The sequence below is a fragment of the Glycine max genome, chromosome 3 (assembly GCF_000004515.6).
Source record: "Glycine max cultivar Williams 82 chromosome 3, Glycine_max_v4.0, whole genome shotgun sequence".
In the NCBI taxonomy this organism is placed as follows: Eukaryota; Viridiplantae; Streptophyta; class Magnoliopsida; order Fabales; family Fabaceae; genus Glycine; species Glycine max.
The window spans coordinates 34,629,358-34,653,041 of NC_016090.4; the positions used below are offsets into that span (position 1 = coordinate 34,629,358).

Below are 23,684 nucleotides of genomic sequence, written 5' to 3' on the forward strand. Positions count from 1 at the left end.
TGATAACAATAATTTTCATGATAATTAGCATATTTGAGAAAGATATTTTAACCCAAAATTAATTATTAGTTAAATTACAATTTAAAATACACTTCTTATATATACACAATAATTTATATAGATATTTATGTGGACCAGTACTATATATGAGACCATGCATGATCCAACTTGATCGGACTAAAAGATCTTATATAATGGAAAAGCTATCAAACATCATAGAAATTTCAGCGTCCAATATTACGTACATTTGAGATATGGTATTGTCATAAAATCCCCCAACACGATCCAACTTGATCTGACTAAAAGATCTTATATAATGGAAAAGCTATCAAACATCATAGAAATTTTAGCTTACGTTCAATATTACGTACATTTGAGATATGGTATTGTCATGAAATCCCCCAACATGGACAAACTCAATTTTGTAAATGAACACCCTATCCTAACCTGAGTCACTTTCTTCTCCTCGCCTTTCGCCCTCACCTTCCGCCTCCACTAATTCTCCATCGGAGGTTAGGAGTATTGACATGCTTTCATCAAAACCCAAGACATTTCTCCCTCTCGTCTTGAGCAATAGCTTCTGGTGATCTCGTTTTCTCACAGTGCTCTCTTCCCCCTTTCTCTCTCTTCCACAAGCAACGCCACACTAGGTCAATTTTCGCAATCGCCATGACTGTGATGACTCCTGCTCCCATTGACGTACGTTCCTTTACCCTCCTCACTCTACAACTCCCTCGCGCTTCCAATCACTTGCGTGTTTTCAAGTTCGCTTGTAGTTTTTCGCTTTCTCTTATTTGCTTGGATGACTTTCATTCATTTCTGTTGTTTTGGCAAATGGTGTCAATTTGAATGTCGTTTTGGGTGGGGATGGTTGGATTGTCGTGGAGTGGATGGGGGTTTCATGTTAGAGGTTGTGGTTTTGATCTGCGCGAGTGGAATTTGCTTCAATTACGATGCATTTCGTGCTCGGATTTCGGGGGATTTGATTGGAGTGGGTTCTTTACTGGATCCGAAGTAGGGTGATAGTGATGATTTTTTTTTGTTTTGGTTTTTTTGTAGCAGTAGCAGGAGGACAAGAAGATGCTTGTCTCGCACATGGATTTGGCTGAGAATAATCACCAACCCATGGAAGTTACTTGTCGCTTTCTCACTCTTTCGATCTGTGGAGAAACCCCCGCATTTTTCTGTTACTCTATTTATTGGCTTTTATATGATCAATTTAAATAGTTCTTAATAGTTCAGGGAGCCACTTCATGCATTGTTTGCCAGAGAGGCAGAGAGGGAATAACTGAGTGACAAATTGGTATTGGAGTTCTTTAGGAGTTCTCCTTGTTTCATGATATTTTATTTGGTGATTGTGATTTGGTGCATGATGCCCAATTTTGCTTGGATTTTTGTAGAAGCCAATTTCGGTATATATGTTGTGATATCCATGTTCCATGAAAGCCTAGTACAATCCATATTCCATGACTTCTAAAATCTATAGAAAGAAAAAGAAGATAAAGTTGAATAAGGAGAAAATGATGTGAGGATAGAGAATGGAAAGAAGAAAACAATTTCTCTTTGGGAGATCCATCTCATAGGCCTTCTGAGTTTTCCAAATCAAGTGGGGGATAGTATTTTTGAATCAACCTGGGACAGTAAACTAGGATTGTTAATGTTAAAGTTTAAAAGTTACCCTTTAAAAATAATAATCAATAAATTTCATAGAATTTTGTAATTTTTCTTTCTCAGTGCTGATGATATGTCCATTAGTGTGCAATTATCTTGTTTTTTATGTAAATGCATATTTTTATCTGTGATGTTCATTATTTGACCGATTATTTTTTTTTTCCACAGCGCTTTGGTTCACAGTGGTGGTGTGCATGGTGGACATTATTATGCTTTTATCAGGCCAACTCTATCTAAGCAGTGGTATGTATTCTAGAGCTTTCAAGCCTGAATTTTTCAGTGCCATATGAGCTACCTGCTTTTGTGCATGTGTGATGATGACTGCTAAGGGGCGCATTGCTATTAAATGTTCATTTTGCTGCATTCATCAAATGCTTTGTTGTGCTTGGAGTTTTAGAAAACTTGAATAAATAGTTATACCCAATGTTGTCAAAATTGAGATCTTACCTAAGATCGTAAATTGAAGTATCAAAACATGGGTCATAAGATTTTCTACCAAAATGCACAGAATTATACGTAAAAGATATACATGTGATAAATATGCATAGATTAGGAAAGTATCTTGTAAATGAAACATTGAACTAAACTTAAAACTAAAAATTCATATTCACAATTTATATGGGTAATTTTTCATATACTCATTAAGCTATATAATCTATATGTTACACACACAGGATAATGTGGCAAATACTGACTTTTAAGGGTGATCTATAGATACTCTGTTGTTACGAGTTAAAATAAATACTGCACAAGATATACGATAACTACAATTTTGGGGATTATTGATAATTGTATATTAATTTATAAACATGTAGGAATGTTAGCTTATATTTTATAAATGTGGCTAGTATTTTATAACTAGCTCACACCCTAGAGCTTGACAAATCAAAGTAAAAAAATGAAAGTTAGAACCACAATAAATGAAATTAAAAAAAAAAAAAAGAGTTCTTTATTTTAAGAAATCGGTTCGCCAGGAACTGATAGGTTTTTTTTTTGCCTAGTTTAGAAATCGCTTTCTGGGAAATCATTTTCTAAACTAGTTTTTTTTTTTAAGAAAAACTCAGTTCAGGATGAGAACTAAGTTTTTCTTTTTAATTTTTTTTGTTATTTCTTTTAGTTTTTTTTCTAAATTGTTGTTCTATTTTTTTCTTACAGTTTTTTTATAAATTAATTGTTTTTTGTTTTAATTTTTTTATTTTACTAATTTGTATATATTAATTTATAAAAAATATAATTTATCTAGAATAACATTTAAGAAAAATGCATATATTAATATAATCAATATGAATATAATTTAGTTAAGTATTTATAAAAAAATATAATTTATCTAGAATAACATTTAAGAAAAATACATATATTTAAATACTCAATATAAATATAATTTAGTTAAATATTTATGAAAATACATATATATTTAAGTGATCTAATTCTTTTACTTAAATGAATTAAATAAATAATACATGTTGAATTTTAATATAAAATGAATATAATAATGAAATTAAGATTTTTAATTCATAAATCTTATACTTTTTTTCTTAAAGAAACTTGGTGAATGATATTATTTTAACTTTTGCTTCTATTTCTATTGATCTTTTGTGTATAAATATATCTATGATATTAACATTAAACGAACTTAAAAGTAATAAAAAGATTAAGATAAAACAAATAAAAAGAGAACTACTTAGAATTTCATATATAATGAATAATTTCACTTTTTTTATGCATGAATAATTACAATGTAGTAAAATAAAAAAGTGATTTGGCGAAAATAATTAGAGTTATGCAGTGAAACAATCAAGTTGGGATTTTTGAAGATGAGTGCTAGCAGGAGGTGAGACCACGCCGTGCCTTGCTTTTGGGTAGTGGTGATCATCGGGTGGGTACGGGCGGATTCGGGCCCAAAAATCCCAACCTGCAGTAATCCAAAGAGAGAAACATCATGCCCGTCTCCGCCCAAACAAGCTTCGATTTGTGTCGATCATGAACTTTAAGTGGCCTTATTCAATTTTTGTGCCCAAATCAATTTTTGTTACCAGATTTTAGTTTGTTGTTTACCTTTTTTCCACTTATTAAATTCTCATTACCGCAACCACATGTTGGCCATTGTAGATACTATTGTCAATCAGATGCCAAATGTTAATCTTTAATCTTAAATTCTTAACAAAGCATGTTCCTTTTATCAATCCGTTAGTTGCGTAGATACACTACATCAATCTACATGTTTCATGAGGTGAAGCGTTAATGATAAAAAAAACCTCCTTCACAGTAATCTACATGTTGAAATCATCACCTTCGATGAGACCAAATGTGTCAATGGTAAGACCATGAAGCAGAAAAGTGATGGAAGGTCTCAATCCAACGATTGGGTTCAAGATTGAAGAACCAAATTGAACGAGAGGGTTAAGATTAAAGAACCGGAGTGAGAGATGGAAGAAAAAAAAAAGTGACTTAACGGAATGGAAGATGAAGGATGAGAAAGAAATACACTGCAATGAGTAGGTGGAGTAGGGATGAGCAAAAAATAAGGGGGTTGTTAGGTGTACCCAGTATTATTGCTGGTACACCAGAACTTAAGGGAAAAAGACTGAGATATCCTTGATTCTTAAGTCTTTTAAGTTGATTTGTAAAAGGCTTACAGATCAACTTGATCAAGTTAATCCGTAAGTTTTTTTAAAAGTCTTTTACGGATCAACTTGATCCATAAAAGTCTTACGGATCAACTTGATTCGTACGATTTACGAACCACCCTCATGCACACTCATCACAAATGCGAAGAAAGCACAGAGACAATTTTGACATTTTAAAAAAATGTTGAGTGCACCAGCATTATGCTGGATGCATCTAGCAACACCCAAAGAACAATAATCACTACATAGCTGTTGCGCTAGGGTTTGTGTATAAGTGAATGACATAACTCACTTCAGAACTTTCTTTTCCTTTTATATGCAAGTCTCATGCGATTGGATTCGGGTAAGGATGGAGCAAAAAAAATCAAATATCCTAAGAGATTGACTTTTAAGTTCTGCATATGCCACATAAAGAGAGCACACTCTCAATTCGTGATTTTAATTTTTATTCAAGTGAGATGGGAGTGAATTGGATGGTCAAAGATGTAATCTTTAGTGTATCCATCTTGAGTGTTAATATAGATAGGAAGAGGAGAGAGTGACAATTAAAATATAACATGAGATGTGATAATAAAAGGAGAGAAATAAAAAGAAATAAATATGTACAAATTATTATAGATAAAAATGAGATAATATATTAAGTTTATAAATGTAAAAGTTGTGTAAATGCTTATTATTTATTATTTATCACTTATTTATTTTTTTAAAAAAATTCAATTTTGTTAAAAATAAGATATTTTCATAATTGAAAATCGTGAGAGTAACTCTTGAAATATGTTAGATCTTGTTGGTAAAATAAAAAAAGAAAACTTCCAGTTTCAATCATCCTATTTTATGTTTAAATGTAAACATAGATATTCCATAAATTTATTGTCTACTTAAGGATAGAGATTTAAAGAGAGTTAAAATTAGATATTTGGTTGTATATGTAATATAATTACAATACAAATTAATTGTTGTAATATGTGGCACAGAAAAGTTATCTTTTTTTTTTTTTTTAGGATACAGAAATGAATTTTTTTTTAACAAATGAAATGAAGTTAAATCATGCAAAAATTTGTTCTACTTCATTTACATTTCACTTTAATAGGTCGGAACAATTTTTTTTTTCACTTTTTTTTTGCAGGGTGTGCTTGTCCCATGCTATGATGCAACGCATGGGCGATACTCATTAGCTTCATTAGTAAGCTATTGTATGGATCATTCCCTTCAAAACAGTAATTGAATGTCGTCGGGCCATTGCCTCCAAAATAATGTTTTTATTTATTTGTTTATCTATAATAAAAAAAGTGCTCCATTAAAAAATTGGTATTGCCTCATCAGCTAATTTTTTAAAAATGAATGTAAAAAAGAAAAATAAATAAATTGATATTAAATCTATTATTTTATCCTTTTAATTTAGGTTTGATTACTAATTTATTTATCTAATTTAGTTTTTAGGTTCAATTTATTCTCTTAATTTATTTATTAGATTCAATTTGGTCCTTTTATTTTTTGAAATATTCAATTAAGTCATTTATTTTTTAAAATTGGTTCATTTTGGTCTTATTTTTCTTCCGTTATCTCTGAAAAAATGAGACCAATATTGATTTTAGATGACACCAAATTGAATCTATTGAAAAAAAATAATGGACCTAATTAGAATATTTAAAAATAAATTAACCAAATTAAACCTAATAAATAAATTAAGGAAAATTTATTAACCAAATTAGATTTGTTTTACTCAAATTTGTTTTAGTCCCTTATAAATTAGAAAATTTCATTTTAGATTCATACTAAAGTTGCTTTTTTATTGAGTTCCTAATAAAATATAATATTTTTTTGTCCTTATTATTTTATTTTAATCTTTTTGATATATTTATTTTTTTTGTCTCTATAGCATGTAGATCATTTGCTACTAGTCTCTATCAATATTTTTTTAAAGAAAATGATACGAAATGAACAAAATTTTATAAGAACTAAAACAAATTTTTGTTTTAATATGGACTTAATACAAAAAATTATCAAGGAATCGAAAATAAGATTTACTAATTTATCAAACACTAAAAATATATCTAAACTTTTTGTAACCAAATTAAAACTATTTTTTCAAAATGATAAAAATTCCAGCATCCGCTACTGTGCGTACCAATGATCCAATAATTATATTCTTTTCAATAACTTTTGTGAATAAAAGGGAAATATTAAATCAAATAATTTAATACAAATCTATATATTATTTAAACAATTTTTTATAAAAACTTTTAAGACATAGACGTTAAAAACCTTAAAAAAATTTGTTATTATAAATTGTATTCATATACATTTAATTTTTTAATAAACAATTTAAATAATTCAAAAGTTATTCTTATAAAGAGAAAAATGTAAAAAGAAATAAATTTAGCTCAAATGATTCGGAGGAACCAAATTTGAATAACGGTCATATATTAAATAATATTCATAATCAAAATTCTATTTATATGGTTAAATATTTTATTATTCCACTAAGTCTTTATTTCTTTCCATCTTGATTTTTTTTTTTACCTTTTTTTGTTAACATTATTTGGTATATAGCTTGTCAGTTTCTTATAAAAAAAAGTTAAAGGAGTAAATAAAGAACTTGGTCCCTAAAATTTTCATTCACTGGAATATTGTTTGTAAATTTTTTGAGTTTGAATTAATTCTTAAAATTATGAAAGTTCGTTTCTATTTTATGTATTTTGTAAGAACTAAAGTGAGATCATACATAAATAAAAAATTTGATATTCGATTTAATTATAAATTATAAAAATTAACGTGTACTGGTAAATAGATTTATGGGCTGAGGAGTAGTAGCTATGATTTGATTCAAAAAGACTATGTGCAATGGGATAAAATATTTGACTTATTTGATATATTCATTCCTTCTTGCTATATATAAAAACGATAAAATGAACCTCCAAATCAGAATATATATATATATATATATATATATGATCAAAATGTGTCAAATTTGCAAAACTTCAAAGTTTTGGTGACATATTCCAAACTTCTGACGTGACGCGAATCTTTGTTTGATTCACTTGGACTTTTCTGAAGTTGACCAAAACCAACACTGATTCTAGAAGAAGAACCAACAATGGATCTTGTAGTTCACTCTGAGTAATTAATGGAGATTTGAGAAGGAAAATCCTTGGTTAATACAATAGCCAAGTTCTGTCATGGGGTGCATGTATGCACCATTATAAGAGGATGTACATGTCCTTGCTTGGAAGGGAATTTATAAATGTGATGAATACAGATAAAACGGTGTCCTAGCTTGCATGGGAACATTTGTAGGGCTAAATCCAAAAGCATTCATCTCTTTCTCTTTTTTCATACTGATCAGGAGGTTTCGCTCTTTTTTATGGGCATTTTGGTGTCCTCCTAGAGCTTGAGGACTCGAGGACTTTTTGCTGCAGAACACACATGAGAACTGATTCTCTTCTTCCACTTGTTCCATCTTGCGCTTCAAGGTCACTCTCAACAATATTTGTAAAAGTTATCCTGATTGAAGTCTTTTCCTTTATAAGAAAAACTAGTCGGTAACTCGTGCGCATGCACGGGTCTTTTGTCTAAATGATTTTCGATGGAAGAATAATAAAAAAGACATTATAAAAAGATAAAAGAAGCAACATTCATATTAAATTGTTGTAATCTCAAATTGTTTGAAGATAAATATAAAGATGTCTGAAATAAACATAAACAAACATTGTTTTGCAAAATGACACCATAGATTTTCCTAATCTATATCACTATCATCCCAATCAATTGCACGCTTGATGACAACCTCCCAGATCTTCTCAGCACGCCTATAATAGAATGAGAGCTCGTCTCCATGGCTAAAATCACCTTCTTGAAGGAATTTGTACCAAGGGAGAGTGACATACTTGTCACCGATGCCTTTGTCGAGCACAACTACATTCCATTGCAGTGGAGGTCCGAATCTTCTGAGAATTGTCATATGATCACCACAGTGGATTAGGCATTGTGTGACAGAGGTTGGAAGTTGCTACAGGGGAAAAAAAGGAGTTAGGCATTGAAATTAATATTTGTATGGAAGATATATATGGATATGAATATTTTACCAGTGGATATGGTGCGCCTAGCATTGATTGGGTGATTTCATATGTCCAGATGTGTTTTCTTGTTGCACGGCGCCTTTTGCATTTCTGCTGGTCTAATGGTGGAGTGAAGTGGAGGTCAAATTTTGCAGGGTGGTCGCAGGCCAGGAAATTTATCGTGACAGATTCATAAATCTGCAGTTCTGTCCTGAATCTTGTTAGGCCATCAGCAAAGTAAAGTTTGTCTTTCTGTTGTCTGACTTGAATTTCGTAGGTTTCCCCATCATACTTAAATTCAACAATTTCAGGATAATTTGGTAACCATTGGCGCTGATAGAAGCCTGGTATTTCTATGGCGTCCTGCAATGGGGGAAAGTGTTTAAAAAAGGAAAACAATATCAGAAGCACAAAAGATAAAATATGGAAAGGAAGGCTTTGATTTAACCTTGTCACAATGGAAGGCAGCTTTAAACTGCAATATCAATGGTTGTCTGATAGCAGGCAATCTCAACTGCAGTACAATGAGGAAAAAAATGGGCTTAGCATTTAAAAAACATGTATATTGACTAATTCAATTGTCTGCAGGTCTAAATTGTTGTGTTGCTGCAATGTGGTAGTAATTGGATTTAACAATTCTAATTTAGGATAATTAAAATAAGATAAGAGAAGATGCATATAATATAAGACGCAGGAAATTAGAAGCAAAGCATGAAAATAAGGAATACAGAACATTGCAGAGATAAGAAAATGCAGCAAAAGCAAATACAAATATCATATGATCGAACAGATAAGAAAATGCATTTCATGATTCGAATTAAAGGTCTAAAGCAAGAAACTTTGAAAGAGCAGAATCAGGATTATAAAGAGAATATAATAGATGATGTATATCAGAGATGATATGATAGAACAAATAAGAAGATACACTTCAAAATGGTAATGAAGGACCAAAAGCAAGAAAGTTTGAAAGGGCAGAGTCGGCATCATAAAAACAATGTAATAGATTGTGCAGATAACTGAACTACTTAGAATCTTAATACAATAGTTCGAAATAATGGTAATAGAATGCTACAAAATTTAATAGACATTTAAAAAGATTTAACTTAATATTGTATCTGTTTTGTTTTGGATAGGGTATAATCACATAGGATATGCATAAGCTATTTTTTCCTACATGCATGAATTAAATGTTATTCAAGATGACATGCTACCTAGGGTTCATTGACAGTGACAATATAGTAGCATCATTCAAAATTATTGAATAATTTTATGGATTCGTTACCAATGAACAAAAGTAAATTAATATATAAATTTCTGACTATGTATTTAATAATAGAACATCAGAATGAGTAGAATAGGTTTTTGAATTAGTATCAACAAAATGTCCAATTTCAACATGGATTGCGATAAAAGCACAACATGAATGCAAAAAGTGTGAGGGACAAAAATAACATTTAAAAGTTACTAATATCTAAAAGGTAAGATAGATGATAACGTAGTATGCAAGAAACCTAACACAATGGGCACAAATAAATGAAGCAGAAGCAGGGAAAATTGAATTAGGGCTTTGCCACAGGAAAGAAAGTTGAGTGAGACAATGATGGATTCAAAAGCAGGATTGTTCAATATGTCTGTCCTAAATTGGAATTCGAAAACTCAAGAAAACATAGATGGCAGGATGTTGAATTTTGGTTCGGGATATGGATGAAAAATGTAACCAAATGCAAGAGAAAAATCAGGAAATAAATGAACATGCAGTCAGGTTTGGGTTTAGGCTTACCTTGCTTGAAGCGGTAGACATGGTGGTAGTCGCTTTGAGAGAAAAATTTCATTAGAGTTGAAATGAAGGTGGCAGAGAAATGAACCGTGGTCTGATAATGTAAAGTAGTGGGTGATGGAAGGGTCATTTCTTTTCGGGGGGGGGGGGGGGGGTGTAAGTGACAGCAAGTTAAGTGGTTTGGGAACCGTGGAGCATTGAATGTTCGGTTGAAAGATTGGACGTGAATTGGCAGAATGATAAGTATGAAAGACTGTGGTGGTGGAGGCAGGTGAAGAGGTATTTTTATTGCTGAATATAACAAAGAGTAAGTTAATTTTTTGTATTGTTATAAATACAATTTGCATCATCAGATGAATGACCTGTCTAATGCTAAAGTCGATAATGATTTGGCATAGATAATATTTTGCAAGGCCAATTGATTATCTAAGAAAAGATAAATGGTTCTACTAAAAGAATAATAATAAGTGTATCAGGTTAGGAAAACAGGAAGAGTAACATATATAATTCATTTGCTGAATGGTAGCATTTAAATTGAGATAAGCATTTTATTTTCTTTCGTGCAATTCATGAAAGAAATGGTTAATTTGGAGTTCATGAAAAAGGATGAAAATTTAAAATGCAGCAAATAAGAAAATGCACTCCACAAAGGAAGACTGGTTTGTTAAAATTAATGAATTATAGATTGGCTCATTTGATGATGTTTTAATTGTATATCAGAGATCATATGAGTAAGAAGCAAATTCAGTTATGGTTAGAATTAAATTTGTAATCGGAAATAAATTGGATTTACCTTCTAATAAATTGGATCTACAATTAATAATTGAAGTCATTTTTTTTGTCCTGATCATGTATTAAAATTCGAAGTCCTTTCTTTGACTTGACTCTTGATAATGCAACATATAGTTGGCCATGTGAAAAAACTGGTTTTGGCAAGTAAAGTCCAACTGAAGATAGTGATTGTCCTTAAGATTTATTAATTGTCATAGCATAAGAAAGCATTATCGGAAATTGTCTCCTCAATAGCTTAAAAGGCCATGGTGACTGTGAAGGCGACATAGACATTCGTGGGATATAAACATGATCTCCGATATTTGTCCCAGAAATTATGTCAGCTGCAATAACATGCTTTGCTAGTCTTGTGATAATTAACCTAGTACCGTTACACAACCCTTGAGTTTTGTCTAAGTTCCTTAATAGCATTATTGGTGTTCCAATCTTGAGTTTGAGACAGTGATTGGGTAACCAGATGTTGTCAATGAATTCAGAAATTCAGTTGTCAGTGAGCCGAAATGACAACTTTCAATGGTTTCGGATTTGTCAACTGAATCAGAGCTTAGATATTCCATTTGTTCACCTATCAATATTTTAGACATAAAACAACAACTTCATCAACCAAAAATGTTAAATCCAGGAAAGTTGATTAAAAGATGAAAAACAGAATAAGATAATTTACTATATGATTACCCGGTATCATTGTAAGCATATAATCATTAACTTGTTGCACTGTTTCATTTGTGGAAGCTAATATTGCTCTGGTTTGGAAGTATTCAGGATCATTGTGATGATGAGATAGTGTTGGACCTTGTGGCCTCAATAATCTTAATTGGACCTTGTGGCCTCAATAATCTTAAGCGGGATAGGCTTAGAATGCAGAAGAAGCAACAACAATCAATTTAATAATGTTCTATAAACATGCAAGGCAAAATTGATTGCAATAACATAAATGAGATAAGGGAAGAGAGAATGCAAACACAGTTTTATACTGGTTCGGTCACAACCCGTGCCTACGTCCAGTACTCAAGCAACTCACTTGAGATTTCCACTATCTTTGTAAAATCCATTACAAAGTCTGAACCACACAGGGACAACCCATCCCTTGTGTTCAGGAATCCTTTACAACAAGAGACTCACAGTCTCTTAACCAATCTCATTGAATAAGAAGAATGGAAGAAGAATTCTCTCTTCAAGAGAAGAATATTAGATGAAGATCATGTAAGATCCTTATAGATTTTGCAAGTGTTTGATCAAGGATTTCTTGAGAGAGCATTTGACAATGAAGTTCTTTTGGAATCTCTCTCATTGTCTTTTGAGAGGATAAGACATTTTTGCCAAGCAAAACTCTCTGCATAAAATTCGTGCCCAAGTCACCTATTTATAGGCCTTTGATGGTCATTCACAAATCTAATGAAAAGATGTGACTGTTGGCGATATTCCTTGAAAATCCTCTCTGGTAATCGATTACAGAATTAGTGTACTCGATTACACAGTTGTTTTTCTTGAACAGTTGTTACCCTTCATTTAAAAATTGAATTCTCAATGTTCAGAGTCTCTGGTAACCGATTACATATGATGTGTAATCGATTACACACTTTCAAACCATTGGTAATCGATTACATGTGCCTTGAATGACTTGAAACCTTTCATTGTGAGGCAAGGCTTGATCTTGAAGAAATCTTGAATCAAGGCTTTGTTTGTTGAAACAATCTTGTATTAATCTTGAAGCAAAATGAGCCTTGTTTAATTCTTCTTTTGACATCATCAAAATCATGTATACATACATTCACAGATAGATCTGGAAATGTAGAGCTAATTATACTATGAATAGGATCATTATATTCTGTGATTAATAGTTCCTGTGGAATTTCAATAGTAGCATAGCCATCATTTTTATCTCCAATAATACCATCACCAATATCTATAATCCACTGTGCAAAAGCTACAGTTTCTTCTTGATTTGTTGCTTGCATGTTGTTTTGTAAACGCATGTTTTTTGTCAGTCTCAAGATCTGACAGTGATCCCATAGATAAGAGGAATTAATTGTTACGTTAACAATATCAGAGCGGGTGCCTCTTGGAATGACTGGTAGGATCTGCCGGAAATCTCCACCAAAGACCATGACTTTACCTCCAAAGATTGTATTGTCCTTTGAGTTGTGTTTGATGATATCTCTAAGACTGTGATCAAGTGCCTCAAAACAGAATTTGTGAGCCATGGGTGCTTCATCCCAAATGATTAGACTTGTCTGATTTAATAGCTCAGCTAATTGAGTTCCTTGATGGATATTGCAAGTTGAGTCTTCAAAAACTGGAACTGGAATTTTAAATTTTGAATGTGCAGTTCTACCTCCAGGCAATAACAGAGAAGCTATGCCGCTAGAGGCCACCATTATTACAATTTTATTGTCAGCTCTCAGTGAACTTGCAAGTGTTTTCCAAATGTATGTTTTTCCTGTACCTCCATATCCATAGAGAAAAAAACATACCACATTTATCTTTATTAACAGCTTCAACAATCTGGTTGTAAATTGAAGCTTGTTCATCTGAAATCATCCATATGTGGTGTTAGATTTAAAGATAAATGAATGAAGTTAAAATACTAATTTATAGATGAGAAAAGCTAAGAAGGAAATGCACATAATAATTTTCAGAGGGGTAAATTGCTCTGTACTTAATGTACCTGTCATCTGAGAAAATAGATGTTCAAACTCTGATCTAAGTTCTTCATTGTTGTAGTTCAGTTCAGCTAATATAAGGCTATTGTCTAGATAAGTTGGACAATTCGCATCCTCTGGATATGGCATTGAAGGATAGTCTCTTAGCGATCTTTGATTTGCTTGCAGCAGTTGTTCAATTTCAAGCAAGACCAAATTTTGAAGAGTTCTATCATCAAGCTGCAATGCTAATACACAAAAGAGAAAAAAGTCAAATTATGTGTCGTATCAATATTGATTTGTCTGATGGGAAATTAGCACAAACCTGGACTTGTTGATGATTTTTTATAATTATAGACAATGTCATCAGCCATCCAATGCCAAGTTTGGTCCCAAACTTGTTCGGGTTTGCTCATTGTTGCAGTTAAAAGTAACAACACAAATAGCTTTCTTATATAATGTGTTGAACCCTAGTCTTTTGCTTCTTTGATTGCCTCAATAAATTCTTTATCATCTTGTAAAAATCTCATAGCAAAACATGCTTCTTTATATGTAGAATACTGAACATTATCAACTGTTCTTAAATCCTCAAATGAGGTAGGTCCTTTACAAACGGTAAGCATCATTCTCAAATAAAATAATTCCCCTGTAATTGGTGGAACCCATAGTAATCTGCCAATGGTATAGCCTTTCTTCCTAAGGTGCCAACATCTTTTCTTCTGATTGTATACAAACTTAGAAACAAATCCTGCATAAGTAAGATTTCTCCCTTCAACAGAATTTTGGTTGGTGTTCATCCATGAAATAAACTTTGAATCAGAGATACTTAGCTTAGACAATACATCATCAATATCATCATGGTCTTCATAGAACACTATGTTGGCTTGGAAGATGGAAGTGTAATCTTTCAACAGCAAGTTTTCTGCCATGTATTGGAAATCCAAAGATTCTCCAAGTAGATTCACAGGGACATATGTATCTGTTAGGAAGATAGAATTAGTTGTTATAACAATGATGATCAGATAAATTAGAGATCAAGTTTTAACAATACCTGCAATCTAGATATTCTTTGATCTCATCATTATGGGTGCCACCATTCTCAGTTTGATCGTTATCTTCATCAATCAAAACAGCAGTCACCCTATCATATCCCTTGTTGATGTACTTAAATAAATATTTGATAGAAGTGCTTTGGTTACACCATTCAATATTGATATGCGCTTGGTATTTTCTTAGCAATCTTGGATTGTAAGGTACAATATACCTGTTATCAACTATAACACCATTTTTCTCAATTGCATTACCGTTGTTTCTTCTACGATAGACTGGAAAACCATCAGCATCTAAAACAGTATGCGGCTGGAACATTTTAGGATAGAAACGACTACACTTGCCTTTTTTCATGCATGGAGATCCAGGATTCAGACTTCCACATGGACCATGAACCATATGGTTTTTTACTAATGAATACAGTTCTGGATCATCTTGCTGTGAAGGTATCTCTACTGATATAATTTGATCAATTTCATCTGAGGATGGGTATTTGTTATCAGGATGTAAAAAAAGAAACAAATGGACATGAGGTAGGCCTCGTTTTTGAAATTCTATTGTATACATATATGCAATTTATTAGTAAGTCTGTTAATAGAAAACAATTAAAGTTATTAGATATGATTGTGTGATTAATATTGGCAGTGTAAAATAACAATGTCACACATAATATAAATTCAACAAACTTAGAATCAACTTACATGCAATAACTTTGCCTAGCATGTGATTCTTTGTCAGGTCCATAAGCATTTGTTCATACTTTAGTTTGAAGACTGGAGATTATGTCTGGCCTATCTGCTGCTTTCAGATTCAACAAATTCAGCAATCTATGGATTTTAGGCCAGTTTGGATTGCAGGTTAAAGTAATAAACAGATTTGGGAAGCCCACATGGCTACATATGGCCATACCATCAAAATAAAGTTGATCCATATAGCGCGGACTGCCAACAAAAGTTGAAGGCAAAATGACTCTTTTACCTTTATTTAGGCCTCTCCTACTTCCATCATCCAATGACTGTTGTAAGCTACAAAACTTGTCAACTCGAAGTTTTTTTTGGTTGTTTCTGATGTAAGAAAGCCTTTCTGACTCAACCATAGTATAGCCATCAACAACAAATTGTTGGAATAGTCTCCTAGAATTCAACAAAGTCATAGATTCATTTGATCTGCATTGTAGCCTATAAGAAAACCACTCTCTCATTGTAAGACGATTTCTTTTCCTTTTCTTACCATCTGATCGACTGCTATGTAGAATATCAGGTCTATATTCATCTTCCCCGTAAGGAAATAAGAGGGGGTATTGTAGAGCTAGATAGCTAGAATGTAATTCATGGATCCTTTGTAGTTGTCCATGCTGAGTTTCAATAATAATATCTCTTTTTGAATTTGCATCAAAATCGCCTACTATTAGTGCTGCAACTTCAGGAACAGTAGGTACATTATATGTACGACCATCTTTCTCATGATTAGTAATCAATTTCAACTTGATATTATTCACTTGAACATCTTGTAATCTATCTCTGGCCATCCTGAAAGTTTTTGCATGGACGTTGTATTCATCTAGCATCTCACTAAGTTGTGAAACAATGTGTTCTTGAATTTGATTATGTGGACTGTTGACCAAAATAAACAATTATATATACGATGATTGAAAGATTAGTAATGCAGAATAAACAATTGAATCCTGTTTAAATGTAAGATTGTTGATCAATGTTGTGCACTTATAATAATAATAATGAAAGACTAACTACCTTATTGCATTAATCCTATTCTGCACTTCATTTTCTGTGTCAAAGATATACAATTGTGCAAATTTTGGTTCTTTCCTTGGCATCGGTAACATACTACTTATTCTATGACATGGTTGACCTTGAATTCTTATTGTAGGAGGTCCTCTTGAATGATTAATTGATTTGTCAAACTTAATATCAGCAGAAGTAAAGGCAAACATCATGTTATATGTCCATATGTTCTGTTGGTAATTTTTACTATCAGATATACCAAGATCATACAAAAGTTGGTAGAGATATTTAGGTGGATTCTATAACAATGGAAGTTCAACCTTGCCATTTCCAAAACATAAACTGAATCTTGGATTTGTAGTTCTTTTATCTTTTGAGACTCTTTCATCATACCACATATTTGCATTACAGTGACACTACACTGCATGAGTTGATCACCAAGATCAGAATATCCTGAAATAAATTAATGATATATGGCAAAGTGAAGTTGGTCATTGAAAATGTTTTAGGAAAACATGTAAATTGAAACACGATGAACAAAAGCAGTTTTGTAGACTGAAAGATATTCGATAGTGAGCTAATAACATAGTGTTTATCAATATTAATTGTTACCTTTTCTATTAATTGCGGGCTCATTAGATGAGGACATATAATTTTGGTTCTCAGGTGAAGAAACTGAAACACAGTCCATGAAAATTGCATTTAGATTAGATTATAGCATTATAATGTTGAAAATTAATTTGATAAAGTCTATTTTAATTGGTACCTTGTGTTGATTCAGAACTCTCATCCTCTGATGAATCACGAATATTGACTAAAAAAGTGAATTGAATCTAAGTTTAATGGAATTTATTTAATGTGGAATGGATTCACATAATATTGAATGTACCTTACAGTTTGCTTGTCCTTGTGTGAAAAAAATTATGGATATTGTATTACTAAATCAACAAACTAATTAAAATTATTAACTGTAATTTGGAACACAATATTTTGAATTGCTTACAATCAATATTCTGAGCCTGATCATTAACTTTGTGATGCCCGATACCTTTATTCTTTATCCTGGCTTGTGCCATATCACGATGATTTGCATGCTCATGGTTATCCATGTTCTTGATGGTTGTTGTTAAACTTGACTGAGTTATAAAATTTTCACTGACTTCTTGTTTTAATATATTACAATACATGCAAAATTAAAATTGCAAAAGTCCATGGACAAGCAGAAAAGGAATGTTATTCCACTCGAACCAAGACATAACTTGACTTGTTGACTAAAATTATCAATGTTGACACCTGGTTAAATGGATCATACTTTGATAAAAATGATTAGACATGCTTGTATAGCCATGATTATAGTCATGGTTTTGACGGCCACATTAAAACTTGAAAAGTAAGTAATCAAAAGTAAGCATAAGGAAAAACACTAAAATTATGAATGCTGACAGCTAATTAAATGCACTAAATTGATTAGACTTGCATTTATAACCATTATTATACCTATGCTTTGGCGCCATCGATAAGAAATATGATATCGAAAATGTTATGCATGGAAGAATTAGGATGTCAAGGTAAAGAGAAATTTCTTTTTTACTTGTTTTATTAATTGTACATCATATTGAGACATATGATGAAAGATGCAGTAAATTTATCAAATATCCGATTCTGCATTTGCGAAAGCAAAATCAAGCAAAAAATGCTATCTAAATTAACAAATCATGCTAAACGATGATTGATAATAAAGAAACACTTAATTACATATCATTGATGATCCAAGATCATGTTTCTCAACATTCCAAAGCTGATACTTTTGTCTTGGTGTGTATATTCTGCTGCTAGAAAATTAATCAGATATGAATGCTGATTTAGTTGTGCTAGTGATCAATATTTCCTGATCATCATTCCTAACATTTTAATTTGTTTCCCGTGAATACTTTGTGCTCAGGCAATTAAGGATGCACAACATAAAATCAGATGAATTAATCAGATATTAATGGTGATTTAGTTGTGCTACTGATCAATATTTCGTGGTCATTATTTCTAATATTTTAATTTGTTTCCCATGAATACTTTCTGCTTAGACAATTAAAGATGCACACCTTAAAATCAGATGGTTTAATGGTCGGTTAAAACTTTAATTGAACTTTAACTCATCATCATTGTGAAGAACATGTTTTCTGAACTTTCTGTCTGGCAATCTCTAATTTTTATTTTCAAATCTTACTTGTTCTATCTCTCACGATATATTTCAATTCATAACATTTGCATAGCTCGATTTCTTTAAAGATGGCTTTATAACCATTAATATAAGCATGATCTGTCGATAGTTATTTTAACAATTGAACAAATAAGGATTTTGAAATATAGTGCAATAGTTAAGGTGACATCGGATAAGCCATAAAACTAAAATGCCAGGATACTCGCATACAAAATAAGATTAAAATTTAAACAAAAGTTCTGATCAGAGTTCAAAAGCAACACCACCACAACAGAAATAAGGTAGAAGCCAATGTACAATATACAAATACCAAGGGGGGAAAAATTGTTCAACACAACTTGGAAACAACCAAATGCACTAAATTCAGGCATGTTTTTTTAATTTGTTGGATGAAAGCTGTGTAGGTGAAATTTGAGAGATCCCTGGTTCATCATCACAATCCTGAAATGTCTGCCGCTTTGTAAGCATCAAGGGGAGTCCAAGCAGGGGATCATGATCTGCTGTCACAGAGAGGGATTGCTAGATAAAACAAATGGCAATCAATAAGTTGAATGCTAAGTTGAAAGTCATGAAGTGTCAAAATGCAAGAATTGCAAGAAAGATCATATTTAAAAATGAGAGCAGTTATCAAAACTCACAGATTCATGTTGAGCAGAATGATTCGAATCAGAAACCGGGATATCCATTTTTGAAGATGTCTGAATAAGACATACATTGAAGATAACACAACCCATGGAAAATAGATAAATATGAATAGAATACATACTTTCCACAATAGTTAATGTCAAATAACTTGCATTGAACATTACCTCAGCATCAGCTAGCGTATCCATCACAACATTTATAAAGCTCGAGTCAGCTGAACACTTCAAAACAACAGAATTCCTGAACTTGGGTTGCACCTTTATCTTGAAAGCAAGTTCATGACCCAGCAACTTATCAAGTGCTTGGGGTGAAGCATTCAAATCAACATCACCATCCTTGTTCAAAGAGAATAATTGTATTACACAAACAAAAAATAACATATCAAACATAAACAGTTACGGTTGAATCCAAAAACTCACTTCAATTTTAAGCTTACTAACTGCATCAGCTGATTGCCCAATTAATTCACTGCATTCACGGTCCCAAAGCAAGAATTTTGTGCTTTCATTTCCCTGGTTGATCATCACCTCAAGCCTATACCTACCACCATATGCACCAATAGTCAAAAAATGATGAAGGCATAAAAAATACACAACATTTTAAAAGATCACAATCACCTAAGCACAGCTTCCTTATTGTATTTGCTGCATACACATGTAAAGGGCGTCATCTCTGCATCACTTTTTTTATGGCACTCAATGCAAGTTGTATAACACCATGAATGATTGTCCAGAACAATCCTAGTAATTGTGCCAACAGTGACACAAACAATTTCCTGCATGAAACAGCATAGACATCAAATAAAAAACTTCAGATAATGCACGACAAAGAATTAAAATCTATATAAGATCATTACTTCAGAGATGGTGTTAATCTCAGCAATAGTCTTTGCCTCAGCCTTGCCAAAGAATGATTCTTTTGATGATAATTGGATAGAACCTGAAAGTTGTGTACTCCCTTCACCATGGGATTTAAAACCTGACCGGGGCTCAATGCCCAACTCTGCAAGCCTACAAATATACAATGAACAACAAAAATAAGACAAAAAATAATCAACATATATTACATAACACATACAAAAAATACCGTTCATTGAATTCTTGAATCTCCATCACAGGCTGGTTAATAATTAACTTTGAAGCCTTGAAAGAATTGTTGATCGATGCAGAATAAGATCCTAAATCATTTAAAAAATAGAACCATAACATGCAATAGCATAAACAGACAAATCAATAAATTCAAGATGAGGATATACCCTGCGCTTCCTTGATCCTACAATGGCTTAATAGAACTGTAATTGGACCATCACCTTCATAATCATCTAAGAACTTCACAAACTGCAAGCAATAATCATCCCACAAAGTGCAAGATAGCAATTGCTGGCTATCAAAAATAAATAGTTATGAAACAATCAGTTATTAATAATCATATAATCATAGCCACAACTTGACAAAGCATATCACATAAATTGTCACCAAGAATCAAACTTCACCTCAAGTCCTTTAATTTGAAAACTACCCTTCTACCTTTTCCTGAAACTTGCCGAAAGACAACCTCCTCCACAACACCAATAACATCTAAAGCAAGTAGGAAAATCAGGGAATGTTATTTAATTCCAAAAACAACAGAACTTTCAAAATAAACTCAATTGCAAAAATATAACTTAACATACCAACCAATAGTCCACGTTCAAACTGACCAGCCACAACATCTGCAAATCCAGCAAACCTGTATTTTCTAAAAGGGATGTCCCCTAGAACACACTCCCTCACAACAGTAACCCCAATAAACACCAATTTAAATTGATGATCACACACTCTGTACTGACCATTGTTTTTTAGCACTTTAAAATTGTGCATGACATAAGTACAATTTTCTTTCAAGTCCATTTTGTTTTTACTTCAATTGGTCTTGTTTACAAACAGCGTGGATCTCATCACCCTGGATTGCATTAAGGTTACAACACAATGAACTGAACAATGAGTAATAAGTAATAAAGCTACAAAAAAAAATAGAATTGAAGCATACATCGGAGTCCACAAACACCATTTCAGCTTGCTCAGATTTGTTAGGCGTGCCAATAAACCATAGATCACTGATCCTCACACTGAGTTTAAGAGTTTCTTTTGAGCCATCGATGCTCTTTATCTTGTCTGGAGAACGTGCCATAACACTGCAAAAAAATACAACAAAGCCACCATCAAAATAGAAACACGATAAGCTAAGCAAAAATCCAAAACCTCGTTCAACACACAAAAAAGCTAACATGCATGTAAGAAAACACACATGAGAACAGCACCAGAACAGAACAACAGAAGTACCACCAACCCTAAACCAAACATCGTCCAACACAACAAAATTAAAAAATAACATGCATGCAACAAAACAAACATAAAAACACCACACAAACAAAAGCCAAAAACCCGGAAGGTAATATGCATGTAAGAAAAGAAAAGCCAGAAAACCATAAGCTAACATCGAACGTAACAAAACATACATCAAAATAGCATCAAACAGAACCCAAATTAAACTGCTCTGCATCTGCGAAAATGAAAACCAAAAACGCGCAAACTGAAGAATGAAGATTGAAATGCAAGAAACCACGTAAAGAAGCAAAGGCCAACACATGCACAACATGCAAAATAAAACACTTGTAAATGCCACAATCAACAAAATTAAACACCTGTAAGCATCAGAAGAGTGGTAAATTAAGGGCTAAAAGACCAAAAAACCAAGGAAATGAACAGCTGTCACAATCTTAAGCAGGGGTATTTCAATAATTTCCAGAGGATTCTCTTTTATAGATAATATATAGATAAGAATTTGATATTTGTTATTCAGTGTATGAGACAATATTCAACCAAATGACTATTTTTAAGGAACTTATATACTTTTTGAAGCAGGTATTATTTTTCCAATTCAAACATGAATAATGATTTAATTAGAAACAAAATCATGTTAATATGTTTATAAAGAAACTTAGTCATTTTACATAAACTGGTATAGATAACAAGAATTTAGAATTGACCCTTCAACCTAAATAATATTTTTTTTCTAATTACGTTCCCTTGAATTCTTACTCACTTTAATCAATTGGTATAATTTTTTTTTAAATGTGAATTAATTTCTTGACTCATAGTTTTGAATTTGACTTACATTTTTAATATGTCGTAGCTAATAGGATACCACACCTGTCGTCATGCATGTGGTTTTTGTTTTCTTTTTCGTGTTTATGTTATAAGTATCTAACATGGGATTTTAATGGAGAATTTGTTTATACATAAAACTTGAATTTCATACCGATAAAGAAAATATGTATGTATTACTTAAATAAATCATGTGTTACCTAAACATTAAATTTGGACCAAACCTATTAGTGGGAAGTAGGTAGTATCTCTTTGCTTGATTTGTTACTGACATAAAATCCAGATAAAATCATTCGGATCCAGCCAAATACATACTTAGCTTTACAGTCAGCATATTCCCTATTCTCTGGTAATTTAAGAAGTCCTTCCAGTATCTGCACATTTAGAGTAAAGAAAGAAATAATGTAAAGAGAAGGAAAGCAGAAAATGAGACAAGTCTATAACACAAACACATTAAGTTTTTTTTTTTCACTCAAAACATAAGCTGAATAAAACACCATAAAATTTTTAAACCCCAATGTCTATTCATTTCTCACGATCAGTATATAAGATGACTCAAATCCACCTCTTCATTCCTGACAGATTAAATCCTCCTTAGAATTAAAAATCTACAACTAATCAACAAAACCACTAAAAATACCTAAATTATGTTTTTTGGACTGTTCTTTATAATAAGGACAGAGATTTTGAAGAATCACATCAGCAAAGCTTCTATTAGCTTCATACTCTTTTATTGAGCAAGCAAATAGCACTAACACACCTAAGCGAGCATAAAAAAAAAGGATCCAAACTACCAAACCCCAATATTCCGATTGATTAATCCCCAAAAATACTGAAACACGAAAGATCGAGGAACCAACCAGCCATCAGTAACTGAACATCATAACAATTAGATCAAAACTAACCAACCAATCACTCATTCAGTCATTGGTCTGCAACATCTCTAATTACGCCATATACATTCGCATTAAAACAGATAGAATGGAAACTTTCTCACTTTCAAAATTTCGCATAGTTGCACATATGAAGATTTATTACAAGTGATGTGGGAAATGGAGGGTGGCGCCGCCGTCAGAGTCTTCATCAGAACCGATGGCGAGGGAGGAGGTGGAGGAAGGGAATGTGGCAGCGGTAGCGGCGACGGAGGAAGAGGGGCGTTTGGGGCCGAGGAATTGGCTGAGGGTTTGAATGAGTTTCATGATTCCACTGAAGACAAGGCGGAGGATGTTCTAGAAAGGGTCGTCGTCGGAGGCAGCAGAGTAGGAGGAACAGTCGTAGTCGAAGATCACGTAGTCGATGCAGACGACGACGTTTTCGAC

General features: G+C 32.4%; 1 protein-coding gene and 1 long non-coding RNA gene across 3 annotated transcripts; one reads left to right on the top strand and one right to left on the bottom strand.

Annotated features, from left to right (window-relative positions):
* Positions 1–217: 217 nt before the first annotated feature.
* On the top strand, positions 218–5,631 carry LOC102666116 (uncharacterized). Of its 2 annotated transcripts, none has more exons than XR_005890717.1 (3): positions 218–699; positions 1,840–1,914; positions 3,448–3,832. It is a non-coding gene; the product is annotated as an uncharacterized lncRNA (long non-coding RNA). The 2 variants fall into 2 exon arrangements; XR_005890718.1 differs by lacking the exon at positions 3,448–3,832 and adding an exon at positions 5,425–5,631 and having other exon boundaries at positions 219–699.
* Positions 5,632–18,937: 13,306 nt separating this feature from the next.
* LOC113001219 (uncharacterized) lies at positions 18,938–23,378 on the bottom strand. The gene is made up of 16 exons (XM_041013942.1): positions 23,363–23,378; positions 23,165–23,238; positions 22,638–22,739; positions 21,717–21,760; positions 21,248–21,392; positions 21,143–21,160; positions 20,892–21,042; positions 20,738–20,796; positions 20,475–20,556; positions 20,306–20,396; positions 20,076–20,229; positions 19,837–19,994; positions 19,639–19,759; positions 19,384–19,554; positions 19,213–19,272; positions 18,938–19,093 (listed from the first exon to the last, which is right to left on the bottom strand). The coding sequence occupies exons 1-16, from the start codon at positions 23,376–23,378 to the stop codon at positions 18,938–18,940; spliced, it is 1,602 nt and encodes a 533-aa protein (XP_040869876.1).
* Between the last annotated feature and the right edge of the window lie 306 nt (positions 23,379–23,684).

Bases quoted from the DNA above. Each gene is read 5' to 3' on its own strand.
- LOC113001219 (XM_041013942.1), bottom strand. The intron at 22,740-23,164 runs GTTTGGTAGTTT...CTAAATGTGCAG, and splicing joins TAATCAATCGGAATATTGGG to ATACTGGAAGGACTTCTTAA. The intron at 20,397-20,474 runs GTATATCCTCAT...TAAATGATTTAG, and splicing joins TAGGATCAAGGAAGCGCAGG to GATCTTATTCTGCATCGATC.